Below are 27,140 nucleotides of genomic sequence, written 5' to 3' on the forward strand. Positions count from 1 at the left end.
CCCTCCACCTCCTCTCCACGCCCCCTCTAATCCATTTATCTGGTTTCATGAGTGCTCCACTGGTTGAGGACACAAAAGCCATCTCAGCGTGGCCTCAGCAGTGGGAAACACAACAACACGCTGCAAAAAGTTAGCTGTGGCCGCTATGGAACCCTGATCCACGTTGTGTTCTGCCCGTTTCTTTGCCTCGTTGTTCATGTGACACAATGGCAGTAAAAAGCAACGGATGCCTCAGTGGCAGGCATTTCTTTCCAGAAGCAGTACGCTGCTATAAGACATTCACCCTTGCCAATGGAGGAGGGTTAGAGGAAGGGGAGAGAATGTGTCAGGGGTTTTCGGCACAGCGACACTCAAACACAAATAGAAACAGAGCCGGTACTTGCTTGGCTGCTCGTTCAAAAACTCAATGACAACTCAACAACCCAGGTAGACCCCCGCTGACACAAAAGCATGGTCTGGCATCTAGGTAGCGTACACTTGAAAATAAACACTATCAGTAGCTTATGTTGCTGAGTGCTTATCTTTTACATGGCCACCCCAAGTGACATTCTCATGTTTTGATCGAGCAAGAAAGACATTACAAAGCAAAGTAAGGGGAAAAAAGTTTTCTCTGTCTCAGATCAACATTCTTCCCGACTCCAAATGAAGAACACAACCAAGCTTTTTTTTTTCACTCTTTAGTGATACAATATGCTTCTCTGGCATCCAGTCAAAGCACTGTGCCAAATACTTAGGCATTAATTAGCAGGGCTAATATCCAAAATATCACCTCAAATCTGATGTATGAAGGAGATAATCTATTTTTAAAAACCTCGGTCAAAGATGGATGTTCATTATTATCTCCTTGTTTGCTACATGTTTGTTGATCAAAGTTGTTTCTTTGTGTCTGTTTTTAAAAAGGGGCACTGACAGGCCAAAAAAGCACACAAGCACACTCATGTTCCGAGTTGCAAAACAAAACAGAGCAAAAAAAAGTTTTTGCTCTGTTAATGAGTTCCGCAACCAATTAAAGCAGGTTTTCAGCAAGTTCTCCCGAACGATACGTACACAACAGTACCCGATCAGTACTATATTTAGGGAAGGGAGAATGCATTTGTGATCACCTCATGCATACGCTAACACTCACATCGAAACGCAAACAAAAACAACACATAAAAGCTGTGTGTATGCACTTTGTATTGGTATGTTCAATCGGAGGATCAGATTTATTTTTTCCTCAATAGCTTCATTATCCATCAGTTAGGATCACATTCTTCAGGGGGGTTACTAACAATCAAGATATTTATAGCCATTCATTGTCTCTCTGAAATTATTCACTCATCAGATGAGAAGTTTTTACATTTGCCATTTGTTTAAAAACATCAATTAGACAGACGACCTTGTTGTTTGCAATTGCTTTGAAGTGAATCCCTTCCCAAAACACATTTTGACGAAGGTTTATTCTGTGTGATCGTACTTCTTTTTATTACGGGAGGTATTTTTTTTGAAATGTTCCGTCAATGAATGATATGATGGATGACTGACAGAGTTTGACAATGTCAATATGGCTTTAGTCCTTCTTACAACTCATGAATAATGGAAACTTGTGATTCCAATTCATAGCTTTGATTTTAATGTTGTGGATTGTCATTTAATCAAGTCAAATGAGGGACTAACATTTTCACTTCAATAAATTAGGTAACAATGTGCGTGTTTTCAATCTACGACAAGAAAACGGAGTGAACTGAATAAAGTCAGATTTTTTTCCTGCCTTCCTTTCTGATGCTATGCCATTGTGGTTTAGGCTGATTCCTGAGGCTGTACAAAGTGGAGTGTGGCCATATGAAGTATCATACCACAGCTGCGGCTAAAGCGCAGGAATTTCCATTTCGGGGATGATGTAGCTCCCGCATAGAGCATTCATAGGACATGTGCTGTGCAGAAGGTGACATCTAATGCAGGACAACATGTCTATCAATGTAATAATAAAATATTTACTCTCTGCTAATCACTATTACTTACTTGACTTAAAACGGCAGTTTAGGGGTGTTCAGTTGGAATTTCTAATACTTTTGTAATACCGGCATGCATTTTAGATTACTATTTTTTTCCATTCCTACAAATCTGAATATAGCGAATTCATCTTAACTCAAAGATTTGTTTTGTGTGAATGTGTAAACTTGGCTTTATTGATTAAATTATTCCTTATTTATACAGGTAACATCAGACTTACGACAGGGTTCCGGTCGTAAGTCAATGGTCGTAAGTCAATGGCCGTAAGTCAATGGTCGTAAGTGAAACGGTCGTAAGTTGAAATGCATTCAAAATGGCCGACGCGAGGTTTCTACGACAGTATAGTAAGCAACGTTTTCTGTTGAATACTATTATTTACCAAAATCCTGAAAGTTCATTTATACATCTTTATTTTATACTCTTATAACTAAATAAACATCATACTTGTTTGATATTGTCACATTCAGACTGACAGCTGCGGACGAGGCCGCGCCTCCCCAACTTGTATTTGAACTTTGTGTTACCCTGGACTTTCTATATCTTCGATGCTCGTGTTTTACATGGTCCGAGGTCCCGCCCACATCATATGTAGTATTATCTTTCAGGATTGTTCATTTTCTGCACCACCGTGTGCAAGTTGCTTTTTACCATTGGCGTAGTACGCTGGTTGGGTTTCCCTTTTCCCCCCTACTCATCGTTTTTGGTATTCTTTACTTTTGATTATTCCCCTGGTCCTCTTTGTTGGACCAGCGCTTTGATGTTGTCTCTTAATAAATCATCCTCAACCCATGCATGGACCTCTGTCTCTGTCGCTTGCTTGGGCATCCTGACATTCAATTTCGTTCCGAGTCGAATGCTCTCTGCCTCGTTTGGAAGATGAAATATCTAAACAAGAAGGACCATCTCGAGTCTTTATTCTACCAAATGCATCGCAAACACACTCGGGGTTCAACAGCGTTGCCGGTCTGTAGCGGTGGCAGCCGTAGAATAAAACATTAAAAAAACTGGTGGTCGTGCTTGTAAGTACGGGGGTCATAACACGCATCGGTCTTAAATTGGATGTTACTTGTATTTGATTTTTTTTGTCTTTGTATGTTTGAATTGTTTTAATGTATTACATTACCATTTCCATGGTAATCTCAATCAAAAAGTAGAGCACCAAGAGAGTGTCACTCAGTGACAACATTACATGTGTAATTTAGTCAAATAAAAAAAAAAAAAGAACATTCCATGATATTCAGGACTATATATTATATTTTGAATCCATGTTCTTCAGGCATATGAAACAAAAAGCCGTAAATAAAAAATTCCACCAACTTGCCAAGATGAGGATCTAGATACTAGCTACTCCAGTTATTATTTCTACTGCAAGGAAATTTAAGATGTATTACACAGACCATGCCCTTGCCCAGTGCAGACAATTACAATGTCAGAAGCTGTCACTCGGTGTACTGTCGTGAGTACATCCAATGACGGGGTCACTTGCCAGTGCTGAAACAGAAGAAGAGCCCGACAAGAGCACAATGTGTTGGAAATATCACTTCACACAAGCGAGAATTGAACAGCCAGGATATGTCGCGGTGATACTGTTTGCCTCTGCTTGAACCGGAGGCTCTTTCTTCACGCCTGACATTGCCCTACACAGCACCCTGTGTAACGTTAAACCCGTCACATGGCACAGAATGCAGAAAGTTTCAACAGAAGCCAGCATTGTCAAATATTAACTGAAAATCTATCCACTAGAACAGGTGGTTTGGCAGTGTTAATCCATGTCATGTAAAATCAGTGGGGAAAGGCCAACTTTTATTCCCCACAAGGATCCGGTTTGTAATCTTCTGAGTAAATCATTTATGGGAAATTCAACATTTGTATGAGAATGTTACAAGAACAAAGATTTATATGATGTATTTCAAAATATAGCTTCACAACAAAATCTAAATCTGTGGAGTACTGCCAATGTTTAAATAATTGTGCAAAAAAAGTTTTACATGACAATGAGATCTCTACGCCTTGCACTAAGAATAATTTGTCAACTCATGGTTTTGAGGTGAAATGGTAACAATTAATGGGTATGATGCGGTTCTGACAAAGTCAGCATGTCTTCTTCTTCTTCTTTTCCTTTCGGCTTTTCCCTTCAGGGGTCGCCACAGCGAATCAATGTCCTCCATCTACCCCGGTTTTGTGCATCCTCTTCTCTCACACCAGCTACCTTCATGTCCTCCTTGACCACATCCATAAACCTCCTCTTGGGTCTTCTTCTCGGTCGGACAAAGTCAGCATGTATTTGTGTCTAAACACCTGTCCATTCATTCACCTTCTTATCTGCTTATCCTCTCGAGGGTTGAGGGCATGCTGCAGCCTCTCCCAGCACAATCACACCTCGGAACAATTTAGAATGTCCAGTTTACAATCCGTGCACGTTTTTAGAATGTGGGAAGAAATGGGAGCAGCAAGAAAAAACCCAAGCAGGAACAAGGAGACCATGCACGCTCTACAGACGGAAACCTGGATCTCGGAATTGAACCCTGGACCACTGTGAGACGGAAGGGCTCACCAGTCGACGGCCGTGGAACCCTTGTGTCAAAACAACATACACAAATAGGTGGGTATGATTTGGACACAATTCATTAGGGTCCCAAGAGATTCTGTGTGGATTCCAGTCTTCCAATTGAACAGTGGTTGAATCAGAAAAAAATCACACCATGTCCAAATATATTGTAATATATTAGCCGCTGCTCATCCACAGAAAAACTTTTGCTGTGACTGTAAAGTGAGCTTGAGAGTTTTGAAAGGCGCTAAAAAGATATGAAATGTATTATTATTATTATTATTATTATTATTATTATTATTATTATTATTATTATTATTATTATTATTATTATTATTATTATTATTATTATTAATATGAGTTCTCACAAAAATACCAATGGTGATACATGACTTCAGACTGTTGTTCTCAATAGATAGATTAAATGTATGAACTGTTATTAAGACCATGTGACTCACGGGAACAAATGGCAAATCATGTTCAATGTTTAAAAATACATCCCACGTCTTGAGTTCTTTCTCTGTGATCCTCCTGATCACATCTGTGGTCAATACCGCCAAACATCTGGTCAGGCAGGCTTCTCCTTGCTTTCTTTGACAGCAACAATGGAATCAGACCCTTGAATGAAAGAGCAATGTACACTATTTAGATACAGTGGTCAAAATACTGGATGCTCAATCTGGCTCTTTTTGAATCAATTTTAGATTGCATTTCTTATAAGTGTATGTCATTAACTTCTCTTCCACTATATAACTGAAAGTACAGAAACTATCAATCTGTATTTATCCTTTTTTTTTTCAATAGGAAACGTGTTTTTACTCAATCAATAGTGCTAAACCTTGCATTAGAAGATTTTTTTTCTTGTTAGGTGAATAAGAATATAAATATAAGTATAACATGAATTGAACACCCCTCCAATTCTACAAAAAAAACAATGTAATCTAAAGCAAATTCAGAAATATTTTATTTGTTCTTTTGACTTCAAGATGGCGGCGCGAGAGTGGGTGCCTTTCCAGCAGCTCTTGTATTTTGTTTTACGATTTCTTTCATTCCTTTTATTGGATTGGATTGGATATGCCTTTATTAGTCTCACAGTGGAGAAATTTACATTTCACAGCAGCAAAGTGATGAAAGGAATGAAAGTAGAAAAACAAAATACATGAGCTGCTGGAAAGGCAACCACTCTCGCGGCGCCGTCTTGAAGTCAAAAGAACAAAAAAAAAAACTAAATAACAAATAATATGACAGCATAGAGACAATATGACAAAACAAAGGACTTGCTGTACCCTCTTTGTGATGACATGAAGCAGTTTGAGATGAAAGAGGAGAGGATCAAAGCGTCTTTCCACCAGTGGATCAGGGACATCATGGTGGAATGTGCACGTCGACTACAAGCTAAATGTTGAAAGCAAACACGCAGCTGTAGCATCCATTGACGAAAAGAGATGATCTCACATCCCCTGTTCTACACAAATCTGCTTCAATTCCAAGCCGCAACAGTTCCACATACGCATCGGCGCTCTGCGCTGACGCTCCTTTCTTCTTATCGCGGATTCCTCAAGCCATGCATCCATCCAGCCGCAGACTATCCAACAGCACTGACCTTTCCGCTAAACAAAGCGGGGCTGTGAAGATGCTGCCCATTACAGGCGCAAAAAAAGCACAATGGCCCTTTTGGTGTCCAGCGATGGCAGTCGAATGGCTCCGACATTCCTCCCATTCAAAAAACAGTACTGGCATATTCATGCTGCCGAAAAGGCGCAACCGCTCAGCACAGTCTCCTCCTTGATGAATGTCGTGGTCAAAACTGCTGAAAAACAATCGTCCCTTCATAACTTTGCTGCTGTGAAATGTAAATGTTTCCACTGAGAGACTAATAAAGTTAAATCCAATCCAAGAGTCCTGGATCCCTACGGAAACTTTTTTTAAGCTTATTGACTGGAGATTGCTCTTGAGAAAAATGGTTTCTCTCAATCTGATGGCACTGTACCTACGTGTATTTGTACCACAAAGCCAAAAACAATGAAAGAAGGAAAAAGAAGGGATTGCCTGAGAAACAGAAAACAAGTCGGTCCACGCATACGTTAAGGTAGAATTATGCAGAATTTTATGACGTCAAGAATGCTCAATGTTTGTGGTTAGGCCTTACTTAAAACATGACGATCACACAAGCAGATCAACTAATATGAGTCAGAAAACAAACTCGGGCTCTGAAATTAGGTTGAACAAAAATATTTATTTCAGTGTCCAGTTAGCATGTACAGTACACATTACTCTACGTACCGATACAATGTGCATACACAGAGTACATAACAATGTTTTTAATTTGATCAAAACTGTGAACTGCCAATTTGCTGTCGTGATTTTCCTTGATGCAGTGAAGGTTACATTGGTGTCACTGAGATACTTGTGCACTGTATTTTGAATTCAAGAGAGCCTTGGGTATCATCATCAACATTCTTTCAAAGCCAACTGTCAGGACGCAGCAGGGGTAATAACAACTGGATTTATTTCAATATCCAAGTTCTCAGCAGGCCATCCTCTGCATGCTATTGGCTTCTCCAATGTTTCAATTTCTGAAGTTCGAGATGGGGGATGGCTAAATCCTTGGCAACAAAGTTTTTGTCTGGCCTATGTGTTTTGCTCACCTTCCCTCTCTCTCTGTCTCTCTGTCTCTCTGGTTCTCTCTCTCTCTCTCTCTCTCTCTCTCTCTCTCTCTCTCTCTCTCTCTCTCTCTCTCTCTCTCTCTCTCTCTCTCTCTCTCTCTCTCTCTCTCTCTCTCTCTCTCTCTCTCTCTCTCTCTCTCTCTCTCTCTCTCTCTCTCTCTCTCTCTCTCTCTCTCTCTCTCTCTCTCTCTCTCTATCTCTCTATCTCTCTCTCACTCTCTCTCTCTCACATGCACACCTTTCACGTATCATTTGCTTGAGTTTTCGAAAGCACTCGCTGAGAAAATCTTTATGAACTCTTAGGTCTGCTGGCTATGCTCAGGCTGCTTAAAAACCTGCCAGTGGAACAGCTGTCTGTGGGCTCGGCCCCGGATAAAGCACTTGGAAGTGGCATGGCTTACACCATAGGGTGGGTCTTTATGAGGGGCCCTCCTGTGTGGCAGCCGCTGCTGGCGCTGTTAATTGGCACGCACTAAAGTACTGTATATGTGCCCTTCGTAATACAGCCATGGGCAGAGGCAGAGGGGGAACTCAAATGTTTATCCTGCTCTCTCAGAACATATTCACTCTATTTCCATTGCTCATCAATTTATGACAAGTACTGACGTTTGCAATTTTGCTCATTACTTGAAATTGTAATCCATAAAATAGAATGTATAAGTAAGAATGAACTATAAAACCTGCAAACCCTTAATCACCATGGTGGGGTGAGGTTCAATTTGGGTCATTCCTACAAGCGACTTCTTAGGCAACATAGGCTTAATTCTGCTGATGAGGTGATACCAGATCAAATGGGGCAATCAGGCCAGTCATTGACCCATACTCAGGCAGGACAATAGAAGTAATCAGTCAGGACAATAGAAGTATTCAGTGTAGCCACAGGGAGTAGTCCTCTGCTCCCCCCTAACCTGAGAGCAGGGACCAATCATAGCAGAGGCTGGCAATGCCACGTCTGGACACTAGGGATATATATCGGGGCAAACTAACAGCAAAATATTTTAGTTCGCTGACAAAGCTTCTTCAATAAGAAGTGAAACGTCCCACACTTTCAAAGTACAGATGACGGCTGAAGAAACCTTCTCATAGATGGACCACTCCTGTACGACTGAGACCTTACACATATGTATAAAACCTGTTCTTACATATATTGTACAATATTTTTTAATGTTGAAAGTCATTAGAAATAATAAGAAATATTTACATTATTGGAGGCAAAAAATGGGTTCACCAATTCATTTTTTTTCATTTTACTTAATGTACTTAATGACAGTACATTATATGAATGAATACCTTCTTCACAATGAGAATTGTATCTGAAACAGTTCCTTTGTTGTCTGTGAATACTGTATTATACCGTTTCTGTTTTAGCTCAATAAACAAAGACATTTATTTGCACTAAGATAGCTATAATCACACTCCCATAGTTTTGCCAGCAGAAAAAGACACACCAATCCACGGAGCCCCACAGGAACACTGGCCCGATGTGAAACAACTTGGTCTGTAAACCATGGGTTGAGAGAAAATACATGAAAAGCCCCCATGCAGCCATTTACTACCCATCGCTTTCTCTCTCCTCTCTCTCTCTCTCTCCCTCTCCCCCACTCTCTCTCTATCTCTCTCTCTTTCTCTCTCATTTTCAGTATTGCTTTTATTGATTCATCCACTCATTTCCATTTTCATACCAGTGCAATGACTGAATGTGACTAAATGGCAACCAGTTCAGGGGTTCACCTTGGATTGGATATGCCTTTATTAGTCTCCTTTTACCTTTTATCCGAAGTCAGCAGGGAAAGGCTCCAGCAAGTCCCATGACCCTCTCTTCAGGATGAAAATGGTTTAATGGATGCGACTAAAGGAAAAACAACTGTAGGAGCCGCCAAAGCATGATTTTACCACTGGTAATAATCGATGACTAGGTTTCTTCCGCCGTCATCTGTGCTTCTTTGAAGGTGTCAGAGATTTCGCTCCTCATCCGAAAAGCTTCGTCAGCGAGCTAAAATTGTGCTGATAGCTCTGGCCCTATACGTCACTGATCAGCCACTTCAGTTATGATTCGGTGGTACATCCCGTGTAGGGGATTTTCCTCCCATGATTGTCCCTCTTCCAGCACCTCATCCTCTGTTCCCCATTGTCTGAGACATTCTCTGAGTACATCATCAGTTGGAGCCTTCTCTTTGATGTATTCATTGAGCTTGGATGTTTCATCCTGGAGAGTGGCTCTCACACTCACTAGTCCCCGCCCTCCTTCCTTACGGCTTGTGTACAGTCTCAGGGTTCTGGACTTGGTATGGAACCCTCCATGCATGGTGAGGAGTTTTCGGGTCTTAACATCCGTCGTCTGAATCTCTTCCTTTGGCCACCTTATTATTCCTGCAGGGCAGGGGTCGGGAACCTATGGCCCGCGAGCCATATATGGCTCTTTTGATGATTGCATATGGCTCGCCAATAAAACTAAATACATATCGTCATGTTTTTTTTCGCCGTTCATTTCCCGTTGTGGCTGCAGTTGGCGGAAAGCGCAATTTTGATTGGATGATAGTGGCCGTCATGTTAAAACCGGTAAACGCCCCTTTAAATGAGCCCAACTAGTGCACTTCAGCGTGAATGCACCAGAGCATTAGAGGAGAGAAAATGTTCTGATTCTAATTTGCAATGAAACAATACCATCGATGAAACAGTCGAATGTCAGTGACATTTAACAAGTCCCATGTTAACGTTAGCATCAACATACTTCTGCGAGAAGTAGATTGCAGATAGCAAGGGTGGAAGCTTATTAGCCGTGTGCAGGCTAGCTAGCAGTAACTTCGCCTCTGGACGGGCAAATTAAATTTCATTCCGATCGTTTTCCTGGATTTTTACCAGTCACGAAGAACGGAAAACCATTCATGTCAACGGTGAGTACTATCACAAAGTTATTTTAAATAGTACATTCTGATATTTTGTTGAAAAGTGGCCGCACGTGCGTGCATGCGTGTGTGTGTGTGTGTGTGTGTGTGTGTGTGTGTGTGTGTGTGTGTGTGTGTGTGTGTGTGTGTGTGTCCGTGTGGCTCTCACTGAACAACATTTCTAAATATTTTACTTTTATGGCTCTCTTAGTCAAAAAGGTTCCCGACCCCTGCTGCAGGGTATCTGATCATTGGCAGGGCATAGCTGTTTATTGCCCGGGTCTTGTTCTTGCCATTGAGCTGGCTTCTGAGGACTTGCCTCACGCGCTGGAGGTATTTGGTCGTAGCCGCTTTCCTTGTTGCTAATTCGAGGTTGCCATTGGCCTGTGGTATACCGAGGTACTTGTAGCTGTTTTCAATGTCTGCTATTGTTCCTTCAGGGAGTGAGACCCCTTCAGTGTGAACTACCTTGCCCCTCTTAGTCACCATCTGACTACATTTCTCCAGCCCGAATGACATTCCGATATCATTGCTGTAGATCCTGGTTGTGTGGATCAGGGAGTCTATGTCCCTTTTGCTCTTAGCATACAGCTTGATGTCATCCATGTAGAGGAGGTGACTGATCGTAGCTCCATTTCTGAGGCGGTATCCATAGCCTGTCTTGGCGATTATCTGGCTGAGGGGGTTCAGTCCTATGCAGAACAGCAGTGGGGAGAGTGCATCACCTTGGTATATGCCACATTTGATGGACACTTGCGTTAGTGGCTTGCCATTGGCTTCAAGTGTGGTTTTCCACATCCTCATCGAGTTTGCAACGAAGGCTCTCAGGGTCCTGTTGACCTTATACAACTCCAAGCATTCATTGATCCATGTGTGTGGCATCGAGTCATATGCTTTCTTGTAATCAATCCAGGCTGTGCACAGGTTGGTATGTCGGGACCTGCAGTCTTGAGCGACTGTTCTGTCAACCAGCAGCTGATGTTTGGCACCTCTAGTATCTCTACTAATGCCTTTCTGTGCTTTGCTCATGTATTGATCCATGTGTCCACTTATCTTAGCCGCAATGATGCCTGACATGAGCTTCCATGTTGTGGAGAGACAGGTTATTGGCCGATAGTTGGAAGGAACTGCACCCTTTGAGGAATCCTTCATGATCAGGATTGTTCGGCCTTCGGTTAGCGGGTGAGTCCCATCCATCAGCAGCTGGTTCATTTGTGCTGCGAGGCGCTCGTGGAGAGCTGTGAGTTTCTTTAGCCAGTAGGTGTGGACCATATCCGGGCCTGGTGCCGTCCAGTTTTTCATACCTGAGACTCTTCCTTGTATATCTGCCGCTGTGATGGTAACTGGGTTCTGTTCAGGGAGGTTGCTGTGCTCCTCTTTCAGAGTCACCAGCCATTGTGCACTGCTGTTATGTGCGACCTCCTTCTCCCATATGCCTTTCCAGTATCTTTCAGTTTCCAGCCTTGGAGGGTCTGCTCTGCTGTTAGAACCCAGTCACTGAGCGTACACTTTCGCAGGTTGTGTTGCGAACAGCCTGTTTATGCTTCTGGCCTCATTCTCTTTCGTGTACCTCTTTAGGCGACTAGCCAAGGCCTGGAGCCTTTGTTTGGCAGTTTCAAGTGCTTCAGGTATGGTTATCTGCATGTACCTCTTGGGTATTGGCCTTTTATTCACACCTCTCTGGGTCTCCGTCAATTGACTCACATCTTTCCGAGCCGCCTTGATCTTGGCCTCCAACCGTCTTTTCCATGGTGGGTAATGAATCTCGTGGCTCTCATGGTTGCTCTTGTAGCCAAGCATGTCTAGGATCACTGATGCTGAGGTGTATATCAGCTCATTGGTTTCCGTGATCGTTCCGGTCGGGATCGTTCTCAGTGCTGCATTCACAGTTTCCATGAGACTTTCAGGTGGTACTTCACATAGCCGTTGTAATCGGTGCCTTCGTTGCCCAGTTTTCATTCTTGCCATGATCTTATCTCTCAGGTCATTTGCTGCCTCGCTCAGCATTTCATTTATTGGGGCTGGCTTCCCAATCTCATTATTCATTGGGGCTTGCCTCCCAATCTCTGGTTGAACCTCTTCCTGTGATGTGGCAGCCTGGGGCCCTTCACCTCGGAATTTGTGTTGTACCTCATCAATCTCAAGTTGTGATAGCAATTGCCGTTTGTGGATATTGGAACACTGAGCTACTAGTTGTTTCGTGGTCAACCGTGACTGTGGGTTTCGAAGTAACCATTCAGCCCCCATTCTCCGCATGTAACCCTTCTGACTAGGGTTGCTTGAGTAGTAGGATTCCAACAGAGCCATGTTATCGCATCTCGTCCATCTCCGCTTTGTTCCAGTAGCCCATTTTTCATCAGGGTGCTCTGGTTCCCCAGCACCTGACGCAGACCTTGTTTGGCCGGGCGACGTCTGAGCCGGCATGTCATTCCATTTATTGTCTCTCATCATTGTATGAGGTAGGCATTAGCGTGAAGGGTCTTGCCCAAGGACCCACACTGGATGATGTCATTGTGCTCATTTTCTCTGCCACAAGTGGGATTCGAACCCTCGTCTCCCATATGGCAAACCGATGCCTTATCAACTGAGCTATCCAGCCGCTTTATATATATATATATATATATATATATATATATATATATATATATTCTTTCTTTCTGATGTTACCATCACTCGGGACCGCTACAACCACGACAACGGCTTTCCTTAGCCGTTTATCTATGACCACGATATATATATATATATATATATATATATATATATATATATATATATATATATATATATATATATATATATATATATATATATATATATATAGAGAGAGAGAGAGAGAGAGAGAGAGAGAGAGAGAGAGAGAGAGAGAGACATTGAAAACAGCTACAAGTACCTAGGTATACCACAGGCCAATGGCAACCTCGAACTAGCAACAAGGAAAGCGGCTACGACCAAATACCTCCAGCGGGTGAGGCAAGTCCTCAGAAGCCAGCTCAATGGCAAGAACAAGACCCGGGCAATAAATAGCTATGCCCTGCCAGTGATCAGATATCCTGCAGGAATAATAAGGTGGCCAAAGGAAGAGATCCAGACCATGGATGTTAAGACCCGAAAACTCCTCACCGTGCATGGAGGGTTCCATCCCAAGTCCAGCACCCTGAGACTGTACACAAGCCATAAGGAAGGAGGCCGGGGACTAGTGAGTGTGAGAGCCACTGTCCAGGATGAAACATCCAAGCTCCATGACTACATCAAAGAGAAGGCTCCAACGGATGATGTACTCAGAGAATGTCTCAGACAATGGGGAACAGAGGTTGAGGTGCTGGATGAGGGACAATCATGGGAGGAAAAGCCCCTACACGGGATGTACCACCGAACCATAGCAGAAGTGGCTGATCTCAAGAAGTCCTATCAGTGGCTAGAGAGGCCTGGCCTAAAGGACAGCACAGAGGCACTCATCCTGGCTGCCCAAGAGCAGGCCCTGAACACCAGAGCCATCGAGGCAGGGATATACCACACCAGAAAAGACCCAAGGTGTAGGTTGTGCAAAGAGGCACCTGAGACAATCCAACACGTAACTGCAGGGTGTAAGATGCTGGCAGGGAAAGCCTACATGGAGCGCCATAACCAGGTGGCTGGCATAGTCTACCGAAACATCTGTGCAGAGTATGGACTGGAAACCCCAAGGTCAAAATGGGAAACACCTCCCAAGGTGGTGGAGAATGACCGAGCAAAGATCCTGTGGGACTTCCAGATACAGACTGACAAGATGGTAATGGCCAACCAACCAGATATCGTGGTCATAGATAAAGGGGAAAGGAAAGCCGTTGTCGTGGATGTAGCGGTCCCGAGTGATGGAAACATCAGAAAGAAGGAACATGAGAAAATCGAGAAATACCAAGGGCTCAGAGAGGAGCTGGAGAGAGCCTGGAAGGTAAAGGTGGCAGTCGTGCCTGTGGTGGTCGGAGCACTCGGGGCAGTGACCCCCAAACTCGACGAGTGGTTGCAACAGATCCCGGGAACAACATCGGATATCTCGGTCCAGAAAAGCGCAGTGCTGCGAACAGCACGGACACTGCGCAGAACCCTCAAGCTTCCTGGCCTCTGGTCGAGGACCCGAGCTGAAAATGGGGGACAGACACCACCCATGGTGGATGAGACGATGATTTTATATATATATATATATATACAGTAAAGTCTCGTTATATCGATATCGGTTATAACGATAGTACCGCTTATTACGATATTATTTTCATTTCCCTTGCACATTTCTAGTCTTTTTATGTATAATTAGTACCGTTTAGTACGATACCTGGTTGTTACGATAATCCGGTTATTACGGTGCTCCTTTTCATCCCCCGCCGGCCATTTTTGTTGTTTACATCGATATATCCGTTGCGCCATTGGTCAACTTGGTCACGTGTCTTGTTACGTGAGCAGCTCTCTCGAGCAAACGCCATTTTCAGACGGCAGCTCGTGTGTATCAGACGGTTGCTCGTGTGTCTTCAACAATGGACTGTTTTGGATGCCATCAGAGCAATTTCCAAAGCGTGGAGCACGGTGTCCGAAAACACCATCAAGAACTGCTTCCGTCACTGCAAATTTGAAAATCCAGGGTGCAGTGAGGAAACATCTGCAGCTAACGAAGAGGATGACGACAACATTCCTCTTGCAGTGTTGGCTGAAAAGCTAAAAGTCGCCGACATTGCATCGTATGTCGCAGTCGACAAAGACATTGCGACATTCCCAAGCTCATCAGATGCGGATATCGCAGCGGAGGTCAAAGCCAAGTATACCACAATAGATTCCCGTGATGATGATGATGCTGATGACGATGAAGAAGAAGCGACTGAATGCACACCTTTTGCAACTTCGACAAAAGCGTTGCAAGGGGTTGCGGACACGCGATCTTTCTTTGAATCCGTAGAAAATGCATCCGGTTTTTTAGAAACGTTAAACAAGATGGAAGTGTTCATATTAAAATATAAAAATGGGAAGCAGAAGAAGATTGATGACTTTTTTAAATAGCTTACATACATACTAATTGCAGTGTTATGTACATGTACTGTTACATGAATGCAAGTGTTTTTTGCAACAATGTTTGTTGTTTTGTCTGCTGAAGCGTCATGATTTTGAAAATGACTGTACATTCCATACTGTGCATTAAAGGGCAACCAACATCACTTTTTTGTGTTTCTTGAGTTAGTTAAAAAGCTGTTGTAACGTCACAGCTGCACGCCGGCATTCTATTCAGACACTCTCGAACGTCACCTAAGTTATGTAAACGTTGCAGTTTTGGTTTTTCATCCATGTACAGTATTTAATTGTGTTGCATCCAGATATCTTTATTGTTTGCAACAATCACTGTTTTTCATGTGATTGTACATGCTGGCGTTCGTGGCTTCGTGTGAATAGAACTTGACGATTTAGCATTGGTTGGTTGCATTTTTGAAAGGAAATAGTCATTAAAAAGTGTAAAGACGTTTTTATTTTATGCACAACTTTATTTTTCACTTCACTACTGTACAAAAAACATGTTAGATACGCAATCCATGAACCCAATGATGAAATTACATGCCATAACAAAGATGCCACATTTACGCACCCCCCCCCCCCCAGGATCGGTTATATCGATATTTTTCGGATTCCCTTGCGTATCGATATAACGAGACTTTACTGTATATATATATATATATATATATATATATATATATATATATATATATATATATATATATATATATATATATATATATATATAGTAAAGTCTCGTTATATCGATATTCAAGGGAGTCTGAAAAAATATCGATATAACCGGGACTATCGATATATCCGATCCTGCGCTGAACTGCATTAAACAAAAGCCGCCAAAAGAGGGCAGCCAAGCGCCATATAAGAAACGGAGCTGGCCATTAGCTCCCTTTTTTTTGGGTGAGAGATGTTCCCCCAATGTTGCCTCAAAATGGCACATATAATTCTTTAATGATTGTAAACATGTATGCTTTAATCTTCAGAACTACAGTGTATTTGAAACATATTCATAACTGGATGTGTAACAAGAAAGCATATTATCCGAATCTGAATCCATTGTTTGGATTCACAAGCAATGCAAAACGTCTTGGCGTGAAGTCATTTTTATTTGCATTTGAATAAAAAGTGACATCGGCTGTCCTTTAATACACAGTATGGAATGTTAATAATTTTCAAAATCATCGCGCTTCAGCAGACAAAACAAGAAACATTGTTGCAAAAAACGATTGCATTCATATACAGTACAGTGGGCATGTACATAACACAACAGGGAAACTGCAACGCTTACATCTTACTGTATTATGTATACAATTTAAAAAAGTCATCAATCTTCTTCTGCTTCCCATTTTTACCTTTTAACACAAACACTTCAATCTCGTCTGCTATACACGAGCTAGCGTCTGAAAATGAAAATGGCTCTGCTACACGGGTGCTGGGCACGTAACCAAGTCACCTGACCAAGTTGACCAATGGCGCGACTGATGGCGTGACACGTAACCAAGACACGTGACCAAGTTGACCAATGGCGCGACCGATGGCGTGTCACGTGACAAAGTCACACGGCCAAGTCGACCAATAGCGCGACCGATGGCGGCTCATGTGACCAAGTCGACCAATGGCGCGACCGATGGCGGCTCACGTAACAAGACACGTGACCAAGTTGACCAATGGCGCGACGGATATATCGATATAAACAACAAAAATGGCCGGCGGGGGATGAAAAGGAGCACCGTAATAACCGGATTATCGTAATAACCGGGTATCGTACTAAACGGTACTGATTATACATAAAAAGACTAGAAATGTGCAAGGGAAATGAAAATAGTATCGTAATAAGCGGTACTATCGATATAACCGATATCGATATAACCGATATCGATATAACGAGACTTTACTGTATATATATATATATATATATATATATATATATATATATCCCTAAAGGACTGGGGTCGCAGTGCCAGACCTAATCTGATTACTTATTTTGTTTTGTCTTGTTATGTTACTGGCCCTGATTGCCACATTCACTTTGGTACCACCTCATCAGCATGACTAATCCTACATGGTAACGATAGATGAAGTCTGTTTAAGCAATCTGTAGTACATATGCACCGAAAAGTGACCAACCACTCGTTTGACGACAGTGAGGTTAAAATATTAGCTAAATAAACGAGATGGTTTGAAAGGGGAGGAAAATAAGCCATTTTTGTGAAACAGCAAATCCCTTCAATATCTTGTTCGTAAGGTGGGGAGCGTCACTATACTGTTTTTGGGGGCATGACTTTGGACCGCAAATGCAGCTTGTGCATATGAGCTATGGCGCTCATATGACAAATTGATTTATAAAAGCCACGTCGACTTCCTGCCATTGCAACACATGACGTAGACATGAAAGTCTGGCAAAAACTCAGCGATCAGCACATACCAATGGTAATCATGTACAGCAGCCAGTGCAATTTTTACAAACAAAACGACATGTTGAGAGCATTGAATAAATTGGACACAAAAATAAAGAAATCCCACAATTATAGGATTAAAACCAATAAGGAATATATAAGGAAGGGTGATCAATTCGTAAGGAAAGGAAGTGAAGGGTGAAAACGGAGTAAAAAAAAAAAGAGTAAAGAAAAATCCATCCACAGAAGCTTTCGAGTGGATGAGCCGCTCATAAGGTTGCCAGATGAGCTTCAGCTTAACCACAATCCTGCAAACTGAGACAAACATAGGCCTCTTTCTCATGTATACCTTCCACAGACGCCCCTAAACAATTGTAAACATTAATTCTGAAGAAAAGGAAGGCTTCCCAGGGGCCACTTCTGGATCACACTTCTTCTGCACTGGTGTGAGATAATCACCAACAAATAATGTTCAGTTTGTCAGGACGTTCCCAAGGAGTGACTTAACTCCACTTCACTTCATGGTCGGCTGTTTTAAATGAGCCTTGGCAAATTGGTACACATACAAACATGGGGCGAAATGACACATTTATTCTTGTGGCTTCACTGGAGCTGACAGTGACATTCCTCAGTTTTTTTTGTGGGTGACGGGAATAATTAAAAGGTTGAAAAAGAATAATTTTACATGTTGTTGCACGACATGCTCCAAAAAAATGTAGTCATTTAGTCACTTACGTGGCCACTTCATTGGCATTGCAACTCAAGTATCAATGAAATTTTGCTTAATAGCTATACATCGTGTCTAGAGTGTAAAGACACTTAGGTGAATTCACTTCCTATTTTTTATAGACATTAGCTTTGCTGAAAACCTGCAAAGGTTGAGGCCAGGATGTCCAGTTTTTAACCCCCAAACTCTCTGTATGCAATGTTTGACCAATACTAGCTTGCATTTTCAAACACACATTTTTCATTGGTGATATGGAACCTTGGTGGTTTAGCAGCTGAATGTTTAGTGCCACAAGGGCAGCCATAGACCATGACAACGATTAGTTCCATTGCCCTGCAACTAAGATGGTGATGTTCACGAATGAGGTCTTCCATGACAGCAGAGCCCAAAGACCAGTACAACCGAGAAGGAAGGGTTGTGCTGGAACGAGGCGCTCAAGCATTCTTGTTGAAGTACTGTCAAGCCATTTCCGTTCAAACTCCAAACTGTTGTGAATGTTCAGCTGACCATGTGAAGTGGTTTATTCCCCTCTATTGTAGATAGAGTATTTGCTCAAATGGATGGACAAAATAAGAACTGGTCAGACTGATACGTAACATATTAGTCAGTCAACTACGCAGTTGTATTGGATCTATGTCGAGAAAATATCATAAAGTTATCATAAATAAAGAAAGAGAATGTCTGGCACAGAGTGTGGTGTCATATACTGTTACAAGCTTTTTTCTACTTTCATTCCTTTCATCACTTGGCTGCTGTGAAATGTAAATTTCTCCACTGCGAGACTAATAAAGGCAAATCCAAATCCAAGCACACACGTTAAACAGGATATGGCTATCTGGGTTTTTTTTTTCTTTTACAGATGAACCATTGCATATGTCACATTGGGTATGTGCTTCCCTTTATGGGATTTTTCTTTTTTGTTTGCTCCTTGACAAGAACCTTATTTTGTTTGAAGTTTCATTTATTTTACTTAGTTATTCACTTCAGAATTGATTAGGTTGTGCTTTCAAACAAGCCCAGAATTATTTTGCTATAGACATTTGGAGGCAAGTTACTCCTTCCAGAATCTAATTAAAGACCTAGCACGTCTTGACACTGTTACCATTTCCAAGGGAATACAAGTGGGAACAAAACATAAACACTCTGGACATGTGAAAGGCGGTACCCAATTCACTTTATATCACTCTTTTTTTAAACATTGCTTGAAAACAGAAACCTGGAGTTTGTTTGGATTTACATTTCCAGGGATTGAAAACATTTGGCCACTTTGTATTTAATTGCTAAACTAGCTGAGTGTCTGACTGTTGATGGTCTCCAAGGGTCTTTGCAACAATGTTTTGACCCCACGCCCAACACAGCATTTTGAACATATACAGTACATTCAGACAATAGAGTTCACGTTTTGAAGGACTTTGACTAAATACGGACAGAATTCAGTGTCCCACAATGTGATATGATTACAATATTCGCACACTGATTATTGAGTTAAATAACATACAATTAGATTATACCCTGAACTGTACTCTGTATCTGTATCTGTGTTGCCGAGCAGAGTTGCCTTCAGATGATTATTGTTCCTGGTTTATATTACTTAGTGCTTTGACTTATGAGAGCCACGAAATTCATGGAAAGAGAGCAAGAGATAAAGTGCTGCAATATAGGATAAGTTGAGATAAATGTGGCACTTGATATTATGTCATGTTCAGTCATCTTGCCAAAGATAATTAATTTCAGCTAGTATTCAACAACATCAACATGGAAAAAATTCTGACTGGAACAGCGGCTTATGAAAACAACATGGTTATTTTGACAATCATTTTGACACAAGTTACTGAGAACCTTATTCCGCGATGTTGTAATCTTTTTGATACAGAGTGCCGAAAAAAAAAAAAGTTTCACATAAAGAAAAGTGTTTCATTAAAAATGATCACCGACTCTGTTATCCAATGCATCCATTGACTGTACCGTATTAAAAGATTGCATGGAAATAATGTATTGGGAGAGTCCAAACTATACAGGCAGCAAAAAGAAACAACTTCCATTTGCAGGTTCATCTAGTTAAATGATAAAATGAAGATGGGATAACAAAGTCTGTATGGACTTAGGTATGAGGAAACCTTTATATATATATATATATATATATATATATATATATATATATATATATATATATATATATATATATATATATATATATATATATATATATATATATATATATATATATATATATATATATATATATAAGTGCTGGGAACAGCACGGATACTGCGCAGAACCCTCAAGCTTCCTGGCCCGAGCTGAAATGGGGACAGACACCACCCATGGTGGGTGAGACGAGGATTTTTTTTTTTTTTTTTTTTTATAACATGGAACAACACGTAATTGGGCTTTACTTTGCAGTTATTATACATTTCTCGCTTTTTCAAACTCCGGCAATATTTTGTGCTTATCTTGAAGAAGATAACATTACTGGCTGGAGCCTATCTCCGCTGACCTTGGGCAAGAGGTGGAAACACCCTTAAAGTGGTTGCCAGTCGGCCACAGAGCACATATAGGCATAAACTACACACCCACACTCACACCTTCATTCAGTGGGAAGCAACCCCTCACTGCTTGTCCAGAAGTCCGGCGAGTTTACCACTGCAACATGAGTGACGCCACTTGCCTCCATTCAGCTCCAAAGTAGTAGTAGTAGTAGTAGGACAAGGAACATTTCAAAGACAACATTTCACACACCCAAACCATGGACTGACAGAACATGATATGTGCACTGTAACTGAAAATGTTGGCGTTGACCTACGCCGTTTCTAAAATGCTGAAGGCCAATGTTTTGTATGTGTCTATATATTTAAAGGACAACCGACACCCCCAGACAAGTTGCGTCCATAATTTGTAAAATCAATTCAAATGACTTCTACTGACCGCATTTTACAAATATTCCACCGCATATAGCTATATTTTGCATTTTAAAAGTCTTTTTTTTCGAGTTGATGCCGATGCCAGAAGTGACGTCGCAGAGGAAACGTCCCTGACCGAGAAAGCGATACAAAGTGCATTTTGGGTAATTTCTTTCATCTGAAAACATAGTGTTGATCGCAAAATTAGAAGGAAAACTATATAAATAACGCTGGTGAATCGTTGTGTGGCAGCCAATTGCGGTAACACGCATAAAGAAGGTGTAAGTTTACACAAATTCCCAGCGGACAAACCAGACATTTCCAACGGACCAGAGCGGTAAAGCGCCAGCCGGAGGTGAACGAGGAAATCCCCGGAGTGCGCGAATCCCGCTTGGATAAATGTGGTCATCCTCTCAGCCTGACAATGGGTAGAAAGTTGCTTCCAGTGGTGAAAGAGAGCAATCTTCATAATAGTGGAGCAAACCGATCGGACAAACATCCAGCTGCTGGAACGAGGAGCTAACCGGAGTTAGCGATGGATAAGCACCCTCATCCTCTCCTGTTGTTTCTGCTCCTCTCGAGGCTGATCATCCAGCTTGTAAATTATTTTGTTGAACGTTTATAAGTAAAATGGAGCTCTTCAAAGTCAAATATGATTAATTCTTCAGAACGGGGAGCGAGCTCTTTGGTGTAGCCGAAAGAACACTGCGATTACAGTCAAACCTGGTACGTGTATCATTCCGATAGTAAGTCTTTTCTTTGAATCGAACATGCATGCTGTTCATGACCCCGTGATTAAATTCTCGAATTGATGTGAATTGCGATTCACTACAATATTCTTTTTATGACCTCCATTGTATAGAAGGCCATTCATACGTAACTTCGTAACTTTTCACTTGAAAGTTTAAACAACTTTTTGCATGCACAATTTGTATTGACGTTGACATCTTGTAGCTTATTTTTTGTTATTCATGTCCTTATATGCCACATATTACCAAATATGATGCTATATTGCCAATTCACGGAGCTTAATATATGCTTCATATGTTGTGTCCTTCACCAGTTTCGTCGCTTACGGCTTGAATTGATACGGAAGGACTTTTTAATCGATCGCAAACCACGTATGCTTTCCTCTTCAGAACTATTTGAATCATATTCATAACTGGATGAGTAACAAGACAGGATTTTTTTCCGAATCTGAACTCTGAAGCCATTGTTTTGATTCTGGAGCAAGGCAGTTTGTGAAGGAGTATCCTGACGAGACCTTACAAACTGGGGGCGGGACCTGATGAATCTCTCCAGTTTTGAGCTCATTAGTGGCAGTTTTGGGCAACTTTAAGTAATTTTTATTGGTGTTTTGCGTTTCACTAAAAATATCAGCCTGCAAGTTTTGGGTATTTTAGAGGCAAAAAAAAAACGTTTTTCTGATGTTAGTTATGAAACCAAAAAAATGGGGTCGGTTGTCCTTTAAGAGGCTATCTGTGTGTTCTCAGAAAGGAGGAAATTAATTAAAGGCAATGGGAGAAAAAAAGATTCTCTGTGATAAAACAGAGGTAGATAATACATGAGATGAAACACAACAGAAGAATTAAGAGGTATGCAAGTGAAGTGGCATCGATGTACTCTTGCAGTCAGGCACAGTCCAAAGCAACTTGCTTGAAGGCTCACATTGGCTGCATTCTGTTGGAGAATGAGAAACACGTTCATTGGTGCGTGCGTGCGTGCCTCCTTGTGCCTCTATGGCCAATCCAAGCTGGAGGCCCAGGGTGTTTCAGAATCAGAATCAGAATACCTTTATTCGTCGTGTTTGGGTCATTGCAAGCTTGGGATGTAGCACACACACACACACACACACACACACACACACACACACACACACACACACACACACACACACACACACACACACACACACACACACACACACACACACACACACACACACACACACACACACACACACACACACACACACACACACACACACACACACACACACACACACACACACACACACACACACACACACACACACACACACACACACACACACACAACAAGAGAAAAGCCGGGTTGGTTTCCCACAGGGTAGAGCTGAAAGTTACACCATGTTCAGTGAGTACAACATGATAAAAGTGAACAGGAACACATTGTGCTGGACTGCCACTAAGGGGACATCGCCTTGCGGTGTTTGTTTGTTTTTTTAAAGCATGACATTTTGTATTTTGTATTTATTTTTGCAAGGAAGCTCCACATTGTCAAGTCAGGAAACACTGCAACTGTTACCATTTCAACATTAATCGATTAAACTGCTTCAGCTTTTGAAACAACCGGTGGGCTCAGAGGCAGTTCTGTAATACAACTGGGTATGGGTGCATATCTGATCTAAAGAATCTTTATCCCATACGTGGGTGCTCGGATGGGGGTGGAAAGGGTGCAAAGGCACCAAAAGTGCATTTTGGGTAATTTCTTTCATCTGAAAACATAGTGTTGATCGCAAAATTAGAAGGAAAACTATATAAATAACGCTGGTGAATCGTTGTGTGGCAGCCAATTGCGGTAACACGCATAAAGAAGGTGTAAGTTTACACAAATTCCCAGCGGACAAACCAGACATTTCCAACGGACCAGAGCGGTAAAGCGCCAGCCGGAGGTGAACGAGGAAATCCCCGGAGTGCGCGAATCCCGCTTGGATAAATGTGGTCATCCTCTCAGCCTGACAATGGGTAGAAAGTTGCTTCCAGTGGTGAAAGAGAGCAATCTTCATAATAGTGGAGCAAACCGATCGGACAAACATCCAGCTGCTGGAACGAGGAGCTAACCGGAGTTAGCGATGGATAAGCACCCTCATCCTCTCCTGTTGTTTCTGCTCCTCTCGAGGCTGATCATCCAGCTTGTAAATTATTTTGTTGAACGTTTATAAGTAAAATGGAGCTCTTCAAAGTCAAATATGATTAATTCTTCAGAACGGGGAGCGAGCTCTTTGGTGTAGCCGAAAGAACACTGCGATTACAGTCAAACCTGGTACGTGTATCATTCCGATAGTAAGTCTTTTCTTTGAATCGAACATGCATGCTGTTCATGACCCCGTGATTAAATTCTCGAATTGATGTGAATTGCGATTCACTACAATATTCTTTTTATGACCTCCATTGTATAGAAGGCCATTCATACGTAACTTCGTAACTTTTCACTTGAAAGTTTAAACAACTTTTTGCATGCACAATTTGTATTGACGTTGACATCTTGTAGCTTATTTTTTGTTATTCATGTCCTTATATGCCACATATTACCAAATATGATGCTATATTGCCAATTCACGGAGCTTAATATATGCTTCATATGTTGTGTCCTTCACCAGTTTCGTCGCTTACGGCTTGAATTGATACGGAAGGACTTTTTAATCGATCGCAAACCACGTATGCTTTCCTCTTCAGAACTATTTGAATCATATTCATAACTGGATGAGTAACAAGACAGGATTTTTTTCCGAATCTGAACTCTGAAGCCATTGTTTTGATTCTGGAGCAAGGCAGTTTGTGAAGGAGTATCCTGACGAGACCTTACAAACTGGGGGCGGGACCTGATGAATCTCTCCAGTTTTGAGCTCATTAGTGGCAGTTTTGGGCAACTTTAAGTAATTTTTATTGGTGTTTTGCGTTTCACTAAAAATATCAGCCTGCAAGTTTTGGGTATTTTAGAGGCAAAAAAAAAACGTTTTTCTGATGTTAGTTATGAAACCAAAAAAATGGGGTCGGTTGTCCTTTAAGAGGCTATCTGTGTGTTCTCAGAAAGGAGGAAATTAATTAAAGGCAATGGGAGAAAAAAAGATTCTCTGTGATAAAACAGAGGTAGATAATACATGAGATGAAACACAACAGAAGAATTAAGAGGTATGCAAGTGAAGTGGCATCGATGTACTCTTGCAGTCAGGCACAGTCCAAAGCAACTTGCTTGAAGGCTCACATTGGCTGCATTCTGTTGGAGAATGAGAAACACGTTCATTGGTGCGTGCGTGCGTGCCTCCTTGTGCCTCTATGGCCAATCCAAGCTGGAGGCCCAGGGTGTTTCAGAATCAGAATCAGAATACCTTTATTCGTCGTGTTTGGGTCATTGCAAGCTTGGGATGTAGCACACACACACACACACACACACACACACACACACACACACACACACACACACACACACACACACACACACACACACACACACACACACACACACACACACACACACACACACACACACACACACACACGCACACACACACACACACACACACACACACACACACACACACACACAGACACACACACAGACACACACACACACACACACACACAACAAGAGAAAAGCCGGGTTGGTTTCCCACAGGGTAGAGCTGAAAGTTACACCATGTTCAGTGAGTACAACATGATAAAAGTGAACAGGAACACATTGTGCTGGACTGCCACTAAGGGGACATCGCCTTGCGGTGTTTGTTTGTTTTTTTAAAGCATGACATTTTGTATTTTGTATTTATTTTTGCAAGGAAGCTCCACATTGTCAAGTCAGGAAACACTGCAACTGTTACCATTTCAACATTAATCGATTAAACTGCTTCAGCTTTTGAAACAACCGGTGGGCTCAGAGGCAGTTCTGTAATACAACTGGGTATGGGTGCATATCTGATCTAAAGAATCTTTATCCCATACGTGGGTGCTCGGATGGGGGTGGAAAGGGTGCAAAGGCACCACAGAAACATCCGACACCCACATGAATACACTTTGTCAGCCATAGTGTTTTGTGTGTTCGGGTCAAAGGCGACCTCTTGACCCTGGGAGTTTATACATGCTAATGAGGTTAGCACTCTAACCTCACAGATAAGTGCATATGGTGTATACACACACACACACACACACACACACACGAAGCCCCACCCTTTATGTTTATATGGGATTTGGTTAGTGATCAATGATGCAAAATGTACACGAAAAGAAAAGGGGAGCAAGTCACAGGATAGGATTTAGCTGTTTCAAATTCACCTTCAAAAAACATTACAGTAATGTTTTTTTTTTTTTGTATGATCATTTTAGATAAAATCCAAGACTTTGTGGTATATGCTCGATGTAGGGAAATCTTAACAATGGCAGTTGTTTGAATAACCGACCACCTTTCAGAAAAAAATGGAATTCATTAAATCATACTCAGAAACACATTCAAATATTTGTCTTCAGACACGAAACACATGATGTGTTCAAGTTGAAACTTTTTAAAACTTGAAAACTTGAAATTTTTTCGCAGTGAAACTTTAACATTTGCAAGGGATCAAAAGCCTATTTGTGAGGCTGGCCTTAATCCTTTCTGCGGCATATCAAGGATGTACCTTTAAACTGGCTTTCATTCCTCTGATAACCATGCAAATTGCTGAGAGGTGGGATGCCATTTCATTGTTATTGTTTCTTCGAATAACGTGGTGCAGGGGAAAGGTCCAGTCTCAAACATTCCACTGATGACCTCCCTTTGTGAAGTTGCCTGAAGAATTGTCACAACATTGTTATTTGCCATGAGTTTCTTGCATCTCTTCCTTCTGTTGGCCAAACTAATTTAATCTTTTGTGGGAGGTAACGTAATTGAATCACCATAGGAGCAATAACAACTTGTGCTGTTATTATATGTGTCTTGCTCTTTTCAACATGACACTGAGCAGAGTTCTGTATTTGACAGTTCTCTAATAATTCTCAAAATATTCCAGCAAATTAATAATATTAATAATAATAAACGTAGCTCATTATAATTCGATCCGCTCGTGTGTGTGCATGTGTGTATATATATATATATATATATATATATATATATATATATGTATAAGCCCTCAGTAATATATATATATACAGTAAAGTCTCGTTATATTGATATTCTCGGGAGTTAGAAAAAATGTCGATATAACCGTACTGTCGATATATCCGTCTTGCGCCGAGGTGCATTAACAAAAGTCGCAAAAAGAGGGCATCCA

General features: G+C 41.5%; 1 protein-coding gene across 1 annotated transcript in view; it reads left to right on the forward strand.

Annotated features, from left to right (window-relative positions):
- Positions 1–2,757, forward strand: part of irx1a (iroquois homeobox 1a) — a 10,463-nt gene extending 7,706 nt beyond the window's left edge. The window contains exon 4 of the mRNA XM_088999450.1: positions 1,784–2,757. Coding sequence (XP_088855576.1) covers positions 1,784–1,850 — 67 coding nt within the window. The 3' untranslated portion in view covers positions 1,851–2,757. The remainder of the gene's footprint in view (positions 1–1,783) is intronic.
- The last annotated feature ends 24,383 nt before the right edge of the window (positions 2,758–27,140 follow it).

This window comes from Hippocampus bargibanti, linkage group LG06 (genome assembly GCF_051943395.1).
Source record: "Hippocampus bargibanti isolate YZ-2025 linkage group LG06, ASM5194339v1, whole genome shotgun sequence".
Lineage (NCBI taxonomy): Eukaryota > Metazoa > Chordata > Actinopteri > Syngnathiformes > Syngnathidae > Hippocampus > Hippocampus bargibanti.